Raw genomic sequence first — 18568 nt, forward strand, 5'->3', positions numbered from 1 at the left:
GAAAAAACAAGTCACATTTTAAGAAGCAAAATTACTATAAAAAGTCTGAGAAGTGAATTCAAATACAATAAATCCAATATTGTATGCACAATGATACCAATAGATTTCAAACATTGCAAATAATAATCCAAAATAGAAATCTTGAAGGGTCATGTGAAGAAATGAACAACATATCCATCTGAAAATTTAAACTGTAAACACCTGAACAGCTATTTCTTGTTTCACTGGCAGCTGGACAATACTATGTATAAGGGTTAAAATTATTTTAAAGAAGCATTTATTATGTAAAAACAGTTTAAATTTGCAAACATATTAACACGTAGTTAATTTAATCTTTTACTGGTTTATAATTTTAGGTAAAAATTAGATAAATCATATATATTGGGGATTTAAAACAATGAAAACCAAAAATATTTTCTTCCCTATCAATTTTTGAATAAAACAATCCTAGGTAAAGAAAAACTTCAGGAAAAAAGCATGCTGTAAGGTTGGAATAGGTAAATAAAAAACTGTACAGGTAGAATCAAGGTAGATTTAAATCTAACAATACCAACTGGTCAATTTAAATGTCCCTATTGTATTGTCGATTTTAAAATCAGGTTGAGCTATAGGTAAAGTTATACAGTAACACCCATAGTCAAGTCACTGTAATAACAGTCACTACAATTTCGCAACAACACATCAAACAGTCGATTTTTCTGCACAAAATTTTATCTGAATTTTTACATATTTTCGTTTACAGTCTTTGTTCCTTCTGGATGATAAACTAAGATATATTGGGGGAAACAGATGTGCTACAGCTATTGCAGAACAAAAATGCTTAGATTATATCATGAATATAAATTCATTGTTTTTAAAATATAAATCTAATTTCTAATCTATGTTAACTCATGTTTTTCATGAATCATATATTTATAAAAAATGATATTCCGGCCAAGATAAAAAATAAATTTATGATATAATAAAAAATATTTCACATATGTGATAACATTATTTGTATATGTTAATTCGTGATTTTTCTATTATATCATAAGAATTTTTATATTACTGAAATAGTCTTTATATTTCAAGATGATTTTTGAGATATCAGAGGTTTAGCTAGCTATAAATCCAGGTTTAACCCACCATTTTGTTCAGAAAATGCCTGTACCAAGTCAGGAATATAGCAGTTGTTTTTCACTTGTTCTGTTGATTGGTAGTGTTTGATTTTGTCAGTTTTTATGGACCTCTCCATCTTTGAATTTGCCTTGTAGTTCTGTATTTTTGTTACACTATAAACAATAAATATATTCTTTATCAAAATTAGATATTTATCATACATTATGAATAGTAATTATATACAAAAATAATAAACTATTCTAAAATATGTGTAACATCTTGACTTACAACAGCTAATCTGTTTGTTTGAAGAATAGTGTTTTCCTATCTTCCATGGAAACCAAAATACATAGTGAATGGGATTTCAATGCTAAACGGAAATATCAAATGACGAGAAAGAATTGCAATACTTTTGTTTTTAATGATTCACTGATAGATGAGTAGAAATACGACTACTTTAATATTTAGTCTGTCAAACTTGTAAAATTCCAATTCACAAATTGAGGTAATGAATTTGTTGATAATTTAGTGTAGGAAAACCAATATTCGAGATGTAACATAAAATTTAAACTTGGGCCTTAACATCATACGACCCCCATCACAAGGCATTTGAACAGACTTCCAAAAGATGCAGATTTAAAAGAACATTGTATGGCTGATTGCCAGCCAGTTTTTCAGAACTGATTACGGATAGAGGTGAAAGGCAGACGTATAACGAGGGCCCTTTCATATAATAGATTGATTTACCCCGATTTCAACAGATATTGATTCTACATCGTGTGTTATCTGTTATACTATAAATAACCGTGTCATGGGTGTGTGACTATTAATATATTAACCTTATTATCAGATCAAACAACTGTGTGGGTAATCAGGATTCGGAATTTGGACATAAATATGGGCGAATCAAAGAAGGTATATATTTTAGATATGTAATTACTAAATTTAGACGAAAATAAAATAGTCAAAAAGTGTAAATTGTCCACAGTACTAACTCTATTTTTGGTATGAGGCTATTTAATCATTCGCCCTTAACAAGGCAAACGTTTCATTTTTTCATTGAATTTTATGCAAATGGTAAGAAAAAGAAAAAGTCCTTAAATGTAAATATATATCTAAATAAAAAATATCATAATTTAAGAAAATAGAAATACTGATAAGGTATAGGTAAGGAAGTAGATCGATATTTATTTTAAAAATCATGATTTACCAGTTTTTTGGATGCAATTGTGTTATTATTGTTGTTTGTTATCTTGTATTTTGAGAAAATAAAATATGAAAATAGCACAAAGAAACTTCGCATTGTAGAGAAAATGCAGTCATTTAGTTTTGTTTATTATCACAAAATTCTGTTCTTTAACTCCATGTGTTTTAAATAGAATAGTGTCCTTTTGCTAAGAATAGAATAGTATCCTTTATCAAAACCAATCATGGACCATTTCAGACATTTACAATGTATATCAAAGGAAATTGTTTTCTCTCTCTGTAATATAAACTACGATCACAAGAAATATTTTTTTTTATTACAATAAATATGAATGCCATATCCACATCAAAATAAAATCTTTTTCTTTGAAATTACTTTCCAAATTCAATCATACCATACAAATATAGATGCTATCTTAGATTACATTTCTCATTACAGCAGTTCGAGGATTTTAGAGTGAAAGGATGTGTATGTGCACCATTTACATTACTTAAAGATGACGGGTATGTGTTGTGTACTTATGTAAAATAGTATGAATAAACGACACATCAATAAGACCTCAATGAAATCTGGTAGCACAACAAAACCAAATAGTCCTGTAATGATCCACATACTGTCTTAAAGGATAATATAAGTACATTTTCATTTCAAAGCAACAAAAATGTGATAATGATTAAATAGTTTTGATATAAGTACCACTAATGCCGATGTTATGTTTTTCTTGCATTCTAATAATTGACATTGACGTCAAACATAGTGCAGAAAATAAGCATATCATATTGTTATCGATTAAACAACATTGTTTTCTTAAAATCAAATTGAATAAACACTATAAAATAAAGATACTTTTACTAAATTCTTTCATAGATACAAAGATTTGATTAGTAAATTCGGCTGTACCTGTAGAAAACTTATTAAAAATGGTATTTCACATCCTAAATTTTACGGTAATATTGTACTTAAAGCGCGGAAATCACTATGTGATCCGTGTAAACTCATCGAACCTTTTTACAAACTTATTAGTAAGGGTTATCGTACCAATGTTGTAATTAGATCTCTGAATATAGTTTACATTGGCACTAATATCGATTTTGTCATTTGCAAATTAAAACATAACTAAATTTGTATTTTCTTTTCAAACGGGATGTATAGAGACACATACACGTTCATTTTTATCTATAAAGAAGTCACTCCTAACTATCCTACTACCTGTCGATACATTTATTTTTGGCATTGCACAAGTCATGTCTTCTTTGACTGTTCATGACGTTAAAATACTAAATCCCTGGGATGTGTTTTAGTTGATTGCAGTCTCTGATGCATGATGTTTTATTATTGATTGTTTTGGCTTTTAACTAGCTGTCAGTAACTGCGAGTACTCTCAAATCGTACTTTCTTTTTAATTTGACCTGTTGATACTATTTGTAATGCTTTTTTTGTTATTTAATGTTAACATGGATCTTGTCTATATACCAGCTTTGATTATTTGGTATTACTACAAATTTTCAATTCTTGCACCTGTACAGGAAGTTTTATCTAGCACTTATTGTATAGTTTTATTGTTGATATTCACCCCATATGTACCAACTGTTAAATAAGTTTTATTGATATTAAAGACATTTCTTGGTATTCCTAAACGGAAGATTTTATACACACAGAAGAAGAAGTATACTTAACAACAAAATTATTTTCATTTACCTGTGTATAATATGACGCAGGTTTTTTCATAAGTGATTATATCTGAATATTGTTTGGCATTTCACAGTGGTATCATACTTTGACTTTGTTTAAACCTGTTTATTTACTTTTGACCTTAATTATTTATCCCTTATAATTTTTATTGACTGTGTGTTTGCATTCAGGTATCACAGATCAAATTTATTCGTTCATTGTGTGTTAATTTACGTTTTTTGATTGAGTTAAGCCTTCCAATTGATATTTTATAGTGTGTCTGTCTATGTTGTGATGTTATACTATTGATTCAGAAAAGGGAGAAGGTTTGGTACCATTAAAACGTTTAATCCCGCTGCAAATGTTTGCACCTGTCTTAAGTCAGGAATCTGATGTACAGTAATTGTCGTCTGTTTATGTAGTTCATACGTGTTTCTCGTTTCTCGTTTTAATATAGATTAGACCGTTGGTTTTCCCGTTTGAATGATTTTACACTAGTAATTTTTTGGGGCCCTTTATAGCTTGCTGTTCGGTGTGAGCCAATGCTCCGTGTTGAAGGCCGTACCTTGACCTATAATGGTTTACTTTTATAAATTGTTACTTGGATGGAGAGTTGTCTCATTGGCACTCATACCACATCTTCCTATATCTATATACAACAGTGTTTTCTTATTCAACATAAAGTATAATACAGTGTAATCGACATTGTTTTCTTTTTAGTGAAATTAACTTTGATGGCTTCGAAGAGTATGCAAAATATCTTGTTAGTCAGAAGTTCACGTATCTTTTCGGTAAGTAACATATAGATTCCACCACTGCATTAAGTGTCTTACGATATTTCTCAACTTGATACAGTTAAATTTTAATATTTTAAGCGCGAGGCTTGCCGAGCTTTTTAAATACTTTAAATTTAACTGCAGAGAGTGGAGAAATATCGTAATAAACGAGTTATAGTGGTAGAATCTGTTTCACTAATGATTTTAGACGATATCTAAACAAAGTTTATCCTTCCTTTTCAAATATTTGCTGATAGTTGTGTTTTTATATGTGACATCATCAGGCATGGTCGCCTTTATCATGATAGGATATTCAGAAGAAACCAAGAAACTTTGACGTTTTATTGTTAAACAGCAATATGTGCCGAGAACAAAGTTTTCTCTAGAGACGAGAAATATTATTCTCACACCGATCGAGAAATGTAAAAATGACATGAAAATTAGAGAAAAGAAAATCACGGATTCTTAACGAAAAAGTTCGTTAAATAATTGTTGATTCCATGCTACCGCTCTTTCGTAATTTTGCAAAAGTCATCATTTATACTTTTAATTTAAAGCAAAATTACAGTTACATCGTTGAATATTTTTTACTCTCATTGATGAAGTATTTTCTTTTACTGCTGTGTAAGTCTGTAATAAGTTCGAAGTATTTAAAATATAAAAATATCTCACAGCGATGCTACGATGGATATCATACTAATACTATCATATTAAAGTACATGTATGCATTATTTTATAGTGAATGGAACATTGGCAGAAGGGTTATCTATGACACAAGAAGAGAGAAAAAAGACAGCAGAGGCATGGGTTAAAGTAGCGAAAGGAAGGTAAGTAAAAAGTGGCCATATGTTACAATGGCAGTGAAACAAGCAAATATTAGACCCATAGAATGACTGTAAAGGCGTCTGCCAAGATATCTAAATCACGAATTTATTATAGATTTAATACAAATTTAAAATCGATTATTATAATTATGAATTCATCATTGAAGTAGGAAAGTCCCGAAAGAAAGTAATTAGATTCTGCGTAAGAGTGATTTAATGAAAACTTGTAAAGGTGTAGAATTTAAACATTTCTTAAGGTTTAGTTTAGTTCAGTTTAGTTCAACCAAAGAATTAGACACTTAGGGTGTGCCGATTACAGGTGTAGTTTGATATGTTGTATCTAAAACCATGGACAAAATATAGGTCGACGATGTATCACAGGAAGCAATGTCTAGTCTCCTCGACAGGTTTTATATACAAATTAGTAATTGACATCGATCTTTATACGAAAAAATAAATCAGTTACTTATTAACAATCGATTACAGATATTAGGCTTATAAGGCAGAATACGTGTTAACGCAGAAAATAAAAAAAATTCAAAAAACCATACGAAATACTGAATTAGTGATAATCTTTTATAATATTGTAGGTTTGGAATTATTCTTCATATTGGAACTAACAATTATAAAGATTCTCAAGAGCTGGTTTGTTTAAATATAGTATCTTTTCTTCTTGACATAGTCTATAGCTCTCAATCTTTCGTTCTGAATCTGATATTAAAGTTGACCTAGACCTCTAATAAGTTATGGATAACGGAAGATAAAGAAATAAAATCCAGAAGTCAGCATACTCTCTCTCTCTCTCTCTCTCTCTCTCTCTCTTTCTTTCTTTGTATATATACATATATGTGTAAATGAGTATGGAGCAAACATTGATAAGACAACCCTTAAAAGACAAGGAACATCCAATTTTGACAAATGGTCGTTGATTGTCTGACAATAATAGTCGTGTTTTATTATCTTTATAGGCTCGGCATGCAGAGAAGATTGGGGTTGACGCAATAGCATGTTTTGCGCCATCTTTCTACAAACCTGACTCAGTGGGTAATTTGTTAGATCTTAATTTATTTAACATAAAATGTTTTTACTTAAAACAAATCTTACATTATTCTAAATTTTATAGCAGGAAAATAGTACTAGTTTTATGTCACTGATTTGATCTTACTGTTTTGTATTTGTTGCAGAGAAACTAGTAGAGTATATTTCCAAAGTAGCTTCGGCAGCACCAAAAACACCATTCTTCTACTACTGTATCAATTTCTTCACTGGTATTTATTGTGAGTAAACCTTAATATAAAACGTTTTATGCCACTTTTTTCTGTTCTTAATAAATTTTGCCCATTATTCTCTATGCTTTGTATTCAAGCACCCGATTATTCTCTATTCTTTATATCATTGACCTATATTTCTCTATTCTTAATTTTTTTTGCACATTTTTCTGCAGTTTTGCCCCCTTATTCTGTAAACCCGATCCAAACGTCATAACTGAGAGTGCTTTGTTGGTTATAATTGTTATTTTGTATTACAGAATACAATATTTTTTTTAAAAATCATGGTGTTCATTTCTGGGTCGAATAATCACAAGATATAATACAAACAAATGATCAAAGTTAGAAATGAATATGATTACAATAAATGTGCCCCCCCCCCCCCCCCCCCACACACACACACACACGCGCCCACACGAAATAGATTAACAAAAATTGGAAAGTTAATTTTTGAATGTTATATTAAACAAAGACTGATTTTAAACTGCAACATTTTGTAAATATATTTCTAAACTTCAGTTTTTATATATGACATATTATAAGAATGAACTTCGAACAAGTTTTATTTTTATTAGTGAATGACGCAAAATTCCTGGAGCTCGCAGAAAGTAAAATTCCGAACCTTGTTGGTTTAAAACATTCATCGAGAGAACTTCCCAATGCTCACCGATGTATGATGGTTAATCCAAAGAAGTTCCAGGTCATGATAGGGTCAGATGTGGTCAGTATATTTTAGCAGTTGATTTTGAAAAAGGAAACTTCAAATTGAATAAAAAGAGACAACACACACTGTACACAGTTGTGCACTATGAAAGAAAATGCAATAACAGGCGCAATTATAAGGATTTCCTATCCATTGATCAAAATGGCTGTATGTGGTAGTATCTGCAGTTGTCTGCTGGAAAGTCAGTTTCCTTTATTCTAGTCATTTATTTCATTCTTTTCTCAAAGCATAGTTTGATCCCATTTGGGGAATATTTTAAGTGCAAAGTGCACTGTAGCAACAAACTTGAAGCATAAAAACAGTTTCTGGTCAGTAATTTGCACCTTTCATTCATTTCAGCAACTGCTTACTAGTCTTTCACTAGGAATAGAAGTACCAGTTATAGCATCATTTCTGGGACAGTTATTTGACAATATGAAGACGGCTTTCGATAAAGTTGACATGAAAACAGCAAGTAAATATCAGGTACCTATTTAATATTGTTATTATACTCTAGTTACACTTTACACCTAAATCACTTGTTTGTTATTTGTGAACAAGATACATTTTGTTTTGGTTTCATTGATTTGTCTTCTTAATCGATTTATAACATTGATAAACTACTGTTGCCTAAATTTTTCGGCACGTTTGTTTAACTTGAAATTGTAATGTATAGCACGCTCTAATTATTTGCCTTATTCATATGGACTTCCTTGTTAAAGACCTTACTGTGACTTTATTATTATATGAAGAACAGCAATAAAAGCGCTGGTCATTTGCTTTTGTTTTTTTTCAAGTATGTGTAGTGATTCTGTGTCATATAGTGAAACGCCGTATTCTTTCTTTCCTTCTATTACAAAATGTACAAAAATATAATTGATTTTTTTCGATAATTGATGTTTTCATTCATATGTTAAAAAAACTAAATAAAATTAGGAGATGTGGTTTGATTTCCAATGAGACAACTATCCAAAAGAGTCCAAATGATGTGAATAAAGGAACTATAGTTGTACGGTCTTCAGCAATGAGCAAAACCAATATCGTATATTCAGTTACAAAAAAAATGCGATATGACAAAATGTAAAACAATTCAAACGAGGAAAAAAAACTCAACGGCCTGATTAATGACTATGCAATAGATGAAAAAGAAATATGCAACCGACCACAACCACTGATACACAGGCTCCTGACTGGGGACCGGCTCATTTAGAATGTGACGAGGTTAAACATAACTATTACTAATCAACTTTCCCCTACACATGGGACAATAGTGTAACAACAAATATAACAATACAGTTTTAATGAACATACATGTTGTTTAACCTTGTGTTATAGTGTCAAGCACAAGAAATCAACACAATACGATCAGAATTTGGTAAGTATATACATGTTTAACAAACTAACTTGCTGGCAAAAAGATATTAAATGAAAATGACACTTTAACAGCGCCCGAATCGCTTTCCTGGATTTACCTTCAGCAGGATGGCTCAAATCCAGACACTGAAAGCCAATTATGTATAAGAACTGAACATGCGAAAAGCTCTACGACCAAACGAAACATAAAAAGCAAAATAAATATAAAGAATATATATATAAATGTCATACGTGATTTTAATAAAACGGAACTTTTATATATTTATAATAAGTGATAAGCTTTTTGCAATCCAGAATTTCCATGTCTTATTATAGCAGTAAGAGATAATCCATATGAATAATGTTTCAAAGACGAAATGAATTGTTTATTTAGAATAAAAAACATTGATTCAGTAAGGGAATCCATTACCAGTTTATTTTTTCTATCAAAAATGACAAAAGAAACATGACAAGTATAAAAATTGTTTAAGAATAAAAACATGTCATGATTAATTCTTAGTCACCATTTTTTCAATATAACTGTAAAGAAATACGTAACAATAAACAATAAAGATAATTGTTCATCCTCCCACTATAATGTGGGTGTCAATATCTGTTTTTATCGTTATTTTATTTGTTCTATTATGTCATTTTAGGACCATTACTGTCAAATGAAAGCAACATGTTTATCTAAATTCCTATTATTTACAACTGCTGTAGTTTTAGTTGTTTTTTTCTTTCATTTATTGACTAACTGCATTACTTCTATACTCCAGGTGCAGGCATAAATGTAGCGAAAGCAATGTTTAACATAGTTTCTGGGCTTAATGCTGGACCTGTACGACTGCCACTCAGCGACTTAAGTCAGGAACATAAACAACAGTTAAAGGAAAAACTTGATGCCACTGGAATATTTAAATAATATAGAGTAGAAATGCAAAACAAAGAGGTATCCAGAAGTCTATTAGTTTCTATGAACTATCGATAGAAAAGAATTATAATATACAGCCTTAAGATAAACAAATTATCTGTTCAAAATAAATTAACTGTACATTGATGTGATTGTTTTAGTACCACACAACTTATTTTACTGTCATAACAATGTTTGGTGTAAATTTTTATTACCAATAATACTGGCTGCACAAAAAATAAAAACATACGCTGAACTTTATACAATCAAATAATCGAATGTAATAAAAGATAGATTCGTGTCTATCATTATGTGTAAAATTAAGATTTTTCTGTTAGTATGGGACATTAATCACATGAAAGATGAAAGATGATTCATCTTTGTTCCTCATTCTGTACCAACTATTTGTTTACACCGCGTTCTTGTTAGAAAATTTATATAACTGTACTGAATGTATCTTGTTGAGGTTTTGCAAATCTTTTTTTGATACGACCAAATATTTGATATGTAGCATTTCTGAATCGTCTGTTTTGTAGCGGATAGACAACCGGGTTGACGAATGAATTCAAAACTCCGAAAAAAGCAGATATCTCAGATATGTGGATCAAGAGTTCGTTTAATTTTGTTGCTGATGCTTGATAGACTAAACTTATGGCAAACGGTGTCCAGCAGAACATGAATATAACCAAAATAACTGCCATAAATTTTGCTGCTCTAAGTTCATGTTGGAATTTCATCAAACGAGAGTTTAAAACGAGATTTGATTCAACTGACACAATTTGGCGTCTTTTGGTGACCGCAGCTCTGCACATCATAACGTACATCGTACACATTGAAAATAAAATAACAAAGTACTGCACTGGAATAAAAATTATATATTCTTTAGGTGGTATGCATCCAGTACTATTCCTAATCACTTCGAATTGTTCTGTTACCACTGGCCAAATTGTTAAAAGCGCACAGTATATCCAGGTTCCAAAAACTACTGCAACTGTTTTCTTTCTTGTGACAGTTGTATATTTTCCATGGTAACAAACACACAAAAGTCTTTCTACAGCTGTCAGTAATACCGCAAATAAAGATGCAAATGATACGAAAACCATGGAAGAAAATCGAAATACACATACACCTGGTAAAACTTGCAAATAGTCAATAAGATTGAAAATGGCCTGCCAGATTAAGACGATGCCCACCAAGATATCTGCAGATGATAAATTCAACATTAAAATATTTCCAGGTACACTTATGTTGATGTACTTCCAAAGTATGTGAAGAACTATTCCATTAGCAAAAATAATTGGTATTCCACAAATAAGTTGTATAATTCCTCTATCTTTCTCATTCATTGTCTTCCACTGGAATTCAATATTTCTTTTTAAAACTCAGTTTCCCAACAGTCATAATCTATTGTTGTGATCAAATTTAAGATTATCACAAATTTACAATCATGACTGACCGACTATATGCTTTATCAAGTGTAGCTTAAATGGTAATTAAAACTGTACGAATATGAATATGGGCGAATCAAACAATGCCAGATAAGGACAGGAACCAACATTTTCCATTAGTCAATAACTTAATTGTTTTATGACAATTCCTGGTATAAGTTGTTTGCAGAAATCACCATTTCTGTTTTAAACAGCACTATATACAATAGATTTATTGCATTGTGTATAACCGTTTTATTACATTTTCTAGAACAGTCCGTCTGTCAATGTTAACCTGACCGATAAAATATGGTAATTATAAATGTAATGCAGCAAAGAGTTCAACCAGTCATTCAGTTCGAGAATGCTGCATATATGCCTTTGAATTGAAAATGAATCCAGGGAAATAATTAAGTTTTAAAACAAAAACAATGCAAGTGTGAAATGCTCCATTGTGTCCGAACTACCCCGAAACAAATGTTTGGACTCAATAGTATATAACTTTGTACCAGTTATACAGCATCAGGTGTGCATTGCAGTGCGTTTTATGCATCTGGTGCTTCGTTCAGTCCATACACAAATTCAAATGTGGTTTTACTGACATTGGTATGTAATTGTCACTTTTCAAGTATTATCGTCACAACCGCATGTTTGCTGATTAGAGTGTCCCGGTACATTGTATTTCAACTTCAGCTCTGTAATAGATCCCACATGCCCACCTGACATTACTGCTGCTTTTATAATGTTAATACACTGTTTGACACTTCTGAAATAGTTTAGAATTGCATGATGTGTGATGCTTTCATCGCATGAGAAGCTTACCTTTTTACTGCACCTGGTATTGCTTCCTTTGGGGTCCATGTGTAATTCGGATTGTATTACTCCCATGATTGTTTGTTTGTCTGTTTGTACGTGAAGTTTCTATTGATATCAGTGTACTATATTCCTTAGGCAGTTTTAGTTAATTACCGGAATGTAATTAATGGTTATAAAGATAAGGAGATATGGTATGATTGCCAATGAGACAAATGTATCTTCAGTGACGCTCGAAGGCAAAATATTTGTAATTTTTAGAAAACCTAATACAAACACCTAATGAGCTGATAAAACCAAAAGAACAAAAAGGAAAGCCAAACCCAGACAAGGGATGAGGGAAATACACGAGGGTGATGCATGCCATAATACAAAATAGTAACTAGAAAAGAATTTCGTAATGCATTGGATATTGCCGAAACATTCGACTACTGGATGTATGATATAAACTGGAACTCAGTTCACTGACAATAGCATCAAGCAAGTGGTAGTAAATGAAAATAGTCCGTTCGCTGCGTTTGACGCTGAGTATGGGTCCTCTAGGCTGTAAATACCCTCTAAAACTAACGTCCACCAGCCTAGGTACGAGGTGACCTTATTTAGACCCATAAAAACCTAAACAATCTTCGACGAGCTGAAACAATCATCAATCCGAAAGATTAAAGACAAATCAGGCGAAAAAAATTATTCTATATGCAAGTGAGATATCCCTTAATTTCCAAATTTTGTCGCTGCAGTTTTATTATCGTACTTCTTTGTGTATGTATATATATACATAACACAGTAAGTTTATGTAAGTGATACTCACTGCCTTTGGTGCAGGCTATTTAAATGCGCAGATCAATAACATGGACTAACATCAAAGTATATAATTGCAAAAAGTAATAAAAGTTGAAATAAAAATATCTAAGACATTTATAAGATTTAATGATATGTTATACATGAAAGCAAACTATTCAAAGCATTTAGAATAGGAACTACAAAAGTACAAAAGCAGGTAAACAAATACCAACACGGTCGAGGCCTTGAGCCTTCATACATCTCTACGTTTATTCACACACAAAGCAATCGATTTAGGTCCACCGATTCCATCAGTACTACATTTTAGAACTTAATCCGCACGAAGGCAGTCAAGACAATTGACGAACACAGACTCCAAATATTCTATTACTGTTCAAAAGTGAACAAAACGTCTGTATAAAGTTCTTACCACCATTATTTCTACAGTAAATGGGGGTACTCAAAAATATTGCAATGAGGTATACTCAACCAGCAGCGTCAATCAGATATGAGTTTTTATAAATTCTAAGGATCTACTCCAAAATCTTAAACCATCATCATTACATTCCGATTCTCAGTTGAAAGACCAACTACATCACCTCATTAAACAGTTTTTTTTTATAGAAATATGATCGTAGATACAATTTTTGGCTTATATCGTTATGCAAAATCTTAATTTGTGAAGAATCACACTAATTTCAACAACAAATACACTGAAGACCATATCATCAACATTCTGGACTTTTTGGTCGATAATATATTTTTATATATGAAGACGAAATCTTACAAAACCGTCCCCAAGACAAAAAGAACTAGTGACAACAGATGCTCCACAATCTGCACATTTATTGAGAGAAAACTTGTTTTGACTAATTTTTTGTAGTGTCACTTTGGTTTATATCTAATTCCCTTTCAGTGCCAGGAAATATTCCGCAATTTTCCGTTTACTGTCAAGCTTGTTTCTTTTCTAAAATACATAGAATATTTGCTGTCAGTGATGTTAAAAATAACGTCGCGTCCTAAGATTTTGCGTAAAAGGGTACGACGTCTTTCGGTGATTGAACGGCAATTTTGAGAAGTCTTGTTTCCGTATGCGTAGAAGTAAATTGTAATTTTTTGGTAATACTTTTATCAAAAATAATTTACAAAAATCTCCCGGACATAGGTAGTATTTGTTTCAATTTTGTATTTCATTTTAAATAGGAAGAGATGGTTCCACAGCGTTCAAACAAACAGTACTTACTGATACAAAATAAAACAACTTTTGGATAGCTAGGGAAAACGGAAGCATAGTTACACATTTTGTTTTATCAAGATACCAGTACAACGGCTTAAATGTTAAAAAGTTACAATAAAAAAACAATACATGTAACTGAGAAAAAAAAACCATTATGATTGAAAAGGGTTATATGTGGGATAGCTTAATTCTCCCCTTTTTATTGGCTTATATCGTCATGCAAAATCTAAATTTGTGAAGAATCAAACTAATTTCAACAACAAATACACTGAAGACCATATCATAAAAATTCTGGACTTTTTGGTCGATGATATCTTTTTTGAGTTTGGCGGATTTATATTTCAACAAACAGTCGGTTTTTCAATGTGTACTAAACTTGTCGACTTGTTTGCGGACTAATATGAAGCAGAAATCATACAAAACCGTCCCCAAGACAAAAAGAACAAGTGAAAATCTGGCAATTCCAACAGATGCTCCCCAATCTGCACATTTATTGAGAGAAAACTTGTTTTGACTAATTTTTTGTATTGTCCCTTTGTTTATATCTTATTCCCTTTCACTGCCAGGAAATATTTCGCAATTTCCGTTTACTGCCAAGCTTGTTTCCGTTCTATAATATACAAGAATATTTGCTGTCAGTGATGTTAAAAATAACGTCGCGTCCTAAGATTTTGCGTAAAAGGGTACGACGTCTTTCGGTGATTGAACGGCAATTTTGAGAAGTCTTGTTTCCGTATGCTTAGAAGTAAATTGTAATTTTGGGAAATACTTTTATCAAAAATAATTTACAAAAATCTCCCGGACATAGGTAGTATTTGTTTCAATTTTGTACTTCATTTTAAATAGGAAGAGATGGTTCCACAGCGTTCAAACAAACAGTACTTACTGATACAAAAGAAAACAACTTTTGGATAGCTAGGGAGAACGGAAGCATAGTTACACATTTTGTTTTATCAAGATACCAGTACAACGGCTTAAATGTTAAAAAGTTACAATTAAAAAACAATACATGTAGCTGAGAAAAACCCCATTGTGATTGAAAAGGGTTATATGTGGGATAGCTTAATCCCCCCCCCCCCTTTTTTTCACCCGCCTGCTTTTATCTTTCCCAACAATTTACAAAAACATCTTTTCTTTTCAGAAAAAAATTTTAAAATATTTTAAAAAATGGCAATTTTAATTGTGAAAAATAGAGAGCAGCGAAATCAAGAGACTAAACATCGTATTTGTTCACTCTGCCGTCTTTATTTGAATTTTTACAGCAGATATATTTTTCAGATTTTTTTAAGAGAGAATGTAGATGGATGCAATTTAGATATTCGTTTTAAAAATGCATATGTATCCGTTCGTATGTTATATATAATTGGCAATGATTGGCTTTCAATTCTGGAAAACTTTTCATTGATTAAATAGGGAAAAAACCGACATTTTCCTGCGATTAAAAAACCAATAGGTATATTTTTTTTTATAACTGCATGAAAAGAACTTTTATCATAATTACTTTAATATTCTAAACGAAAACTTGGATTCACTGTCCTTCTTTTCGCGCTATTGGAGAAAAACGGATTTTTCCTATATACACTTAACAAATCAAATAAAGCACCACTTCTTTCCGTACATAGAAATTTTAAAATATAATATTTGAAATAATCCGCGGGTTTAAGAGAAAATTCCGTTTTTGTGGCGACAATGGTGATTTCAACCCAAAAAGTCAAAAATCAAAAGTCTAAGGTAAGTGATTTTCAAATTGGTCATTACATAAAAAAATCGATAAAAATTTGAACATCAAACTCATTTTTCATTGTTTTAGGTGTAAGATACACGCGACTTTCGTTTTCAAAAATTTTTCAACATTTTTCCTTTTTTGTGTGGAAAATTTGTTTTTTTGAGAAGCAAAAAATTAAAATTAAAAAAATGTTCATTTTCACAGAATTTGATATTGATGACCCAAGTAACATTTTGTAATTTTTTTTTATTCATTTCAAGCACTTATCACCTACAATTGAAACTATTCCAATGAACTTATTGGAGGTGGTGCGTATCTCTGTTGTTGAGTATATTTCAATATAAAAAATCCCCAAATTAACTCCCCTTAAATTTATGTTTTTGCATAAAATTTTGCTTTTTGTGAAATTCTTTCAACTTTGGTAAAAAATAAAACTTAAAATACATTATTTACTTTGTATTGAATATATATTTTGCTCGTTCGAATGATAGATTTCCGAACTAGATGCTCAGTGAAACAGGCTTGATCTACCATAATTACCTCCAATTATGATTATGGAATATAATAGACAACTTTCAAGTTCGTTGCATTTCCGTCAAAAACTTTGGCTTTAGTAAACATCATTCGTGCGTTTGTGGGCATCGTCACTTCCTTCCCATGTTGAGCGAGTGGTTGAAAAAATATAATGTATTGCACGAATTATTCGGCAAATTAAATTCTTATAATTGATAATCAGCACTGCTGTCATTAGGGAATTGTGATTAAGTACCTCAGAACAAACATTTTATGGGGCGTAGCTTTGACTGATATGATGACAGAGAATCATATTAATGGACGGAACACTTTAAAAGTATGGAAAATGTAGTTTTTAATCTCATGCACCGTATGGTTATCAATGCATATATTTTATATGACAAATATGATGTTGTCCCCGCAGATAAAGCCCCAAACAACATCGTTTTTGTGTGTAAATATCATTACATAAACTGCTTGATAAATGAACTAGGTATTGACAATTCACTTGGCAACTCAACATATACCCTCACGACACTTACCAAAGAGGAAATCCTGGATAATCATAGGTCTGTTCTACGTTCCTTTGGAATTTCAACCAAAGATGAAGAACTAGATCTTCCATCACTGTATTGGCTACCTAAACTACATAAGTGTCCTTACAAACAACGGTATATTGCTGGGTCTTCCAAGTGCTCCACGAAACCTCTCTCTAAATTATTAACATCTATTTTATCAGCAATCAAAGCTGGGCTCCAAAGTTATTGTGAAACTGCCTATTCTAGAGGTGGCGTGAATCTGATGTGGATACTAAAAAATTCAAAAGATCTTTTAGAGTACATACAATCTAAGACTCTCTCATCTTGCAATAGTATTAAAACATTTGACTTTTCTACACTTTACACAAGTATTCCCCATTCCAAACTAAAAGACAAATTGAAAGAGTTGGTATTACTTTGTTTCATTAAAAAGAATGGTGAACGTAGATACAAGTATCTTGTCTTGGGGAGGGATAAATCCTACTTTGTAAAGAATCACTCTGATTCAAACAAAAAATTCTCTGAAACTGACATTATCAAGATGCTTGATTTCTTGATTGACAACATATTTGTTACGTTTGGAGGACGTGTTTTTCAACAAACTGTCGGAATTCCAATGGGAACCAATTGTGCCCCTCTTCTTGCCGACTTGTTTCTATATTATTAATAGGCTGACTTCATACAGGAACTTCTTAGGAAGAAAGATAAGAAGTTAGCAATATCCTTTAACTTTACGTTCCGTTATATAGATGATGTTCTCTCACTAAATACTACAAAATTTGGTGACTATGTTGAAAGAATCTATCACATAGAACTAGAGATAAAGGATACTACAGATACAGTTAAGTCTGCCTTATATCTTGACTTACATCTAGAAACTGACAATGAGGGTCGGTTGAAAACAAAACTTTACGACAAAAGAGATGATTTCAGCTTCCCAATTGTGAACTTTCCATTTCTATGTAGCAACATTCCAGCAGCGCCTGCATACGGAGTATATATCTCCCAATTGATACGATATTCCCGGGCTTGTATTTCCTATCATGATTTCTTTGATAGAGGATTGCTGCTCACAAGGAAGCTATTAAACCAAGAGTTCCAAATGGTGAAGTTGAAATCATCCCTTCGTAAATTTTACGGACGCCATCACGAGTTGGTTGACCGTTATGAATAACCGTTTCACAGATGCTATCGGATATGTTCCTTATGTCGTAACTACAATACCCTTCCCTTTTCACGAATGTGACTTACCGAATTAGACTATTTACCGGATTTGTAATAACATAAGCAACACGACGGGTGCTACATGTGGAGTAGGATCTGCTTACCCTTCCGGAGCACCTGAGATCACCCCCAGTTTTTGGTAGGGTTCGTGTTGCTTAGTCTTTAGTTTTCAATGTTGTGTCATCTGTACTATTATTTGTCTGTTTGTCTTTTTGTTTTTGGCCATGGCGTTGTCAGTTTGTTTTCGATCTATGAGTTTGACTGTCCCTCTGGTATCTTTCGTCCCTCTTTTATACCAACAAAATACATCGGATAACCCTAAACTGTCAAGATTAGTTTTCACTCAAAAAGATTATTGAGGACCTCGCCAAAGACCACATGATGCAAAAAAAACGAAAACCAAGACAATAGACAAAATAAGAATAAAAGTTGCCCGGTCATCGAAAGAAACATTGTGATGTATGTTCAGACAGGAATGGTTACGGAGGTCGAATGAGGA

The 18568-nt window shown here is 31.8% G+C and overlaps 2 protein-coding genes across 2 annotated transcripts; one reads left to right on the forward strand and one right to left on the reverse strand.

The window, feature by feature from the left end:
• The first annotated feature begins 1958 nt into the window (after window positions 1-1958).
• LOC127708820 (N-acetylneuraminate lyase-like) lies at window positions 1959-10066 on the forward strand. Its single transcript, XM_052213972.1, has 11 exons — window positions 1959-2013; window positions 2744-2808; window positions 4697-4767; window positions 5492-5579; window positions 6167-6221; window positions 6545-6620; window positions 6761-6853; window positions 7420-7565; window positions 7908-8033; window positions 8883-8922; window positions 9677-10066. The coding sequence occupies exons 1-11, from the start codon at window positions 1996-1998 to the stop codon at window positions 9820-9822; spliced, it is 924 nt and encodes a 307-aa protein (XP_052069932.1). The 5' UTR covers window positions 1959-1995; the 3' UTR covers window positions 9823-10066.
• Window positions 10067-10168: 102 nt separating this feature from the next.
• LOC127709578 (adenosine receptor A2b-like) lies at window positions 10169-11156 on the reverse strand. Its single transcript, XM_052215181.1, has 2 exons — window positions 10940-11156; window positions 10169-10669 (listed from the first exon to the last, which is right to left on the reverse strand). Exons 1-2 carry the CDS (start codon window positions 11154-11156, stop codon window positions 10245-10247), a joined length of 642 nt encoding a protein of 213 aa, XP_052071141.1. The 3' UTR covers window positions 10169-10244.
• Between the last annotated feature and the right edge of the window lie 7412 nt (window positions 11157-18568).

The sequence above is a fragment of the Mytilus californianus genome, unplaced genomic scaffold (assembly GCF_021869535.1).
Source record: "Mytilus californianus isolate M0D057914Y unplaced genomic scaffold, xbMytCali1.0.p SCAF_7, whole genome shotgun sequence".
Taxonomy (NCBI): Eukaryota; Metazoa; Mollusca; class Bivalvia; order Mytilida; family Mytilidae; genus Mytilus; species Mytilus californianus.

Excerpts from the sequence above, each read along its gene's own strand:
- LOC127708820 (XM_052213972.1), top strand. Across the intron at positions 5,580-6,166 it reads GTTAAAGTAGCGAAAGGAAG|GTTTGGAATTATTCTTCATA; the intron begins GTAAGTAAAAAG and ends ATAATATTGTAG. Across the intron at positions 6,621-6,760 it reads CTACAAACCTGACTCAGTGG|AGAAACTAGTAGAGTATATT; the intron begins GTAATTTGTTAG and ends TATTTGTTGCAG.
- LOC127709578 (XM_052215181.1), bottom strand. The coding sequence starts at position 11,156 with ATGAATGAGAAAGATAGAGGAATTATACAACTTATTTGTGGAATACCA. Across the intron at positions 10,670-10,939 it reads CTATTTGCAAGTTTTACCAG|TGCAGTACTTTGTTATTTTA; the intron begins GTGTATGTGTAT and ends TTTTTATTCCAG.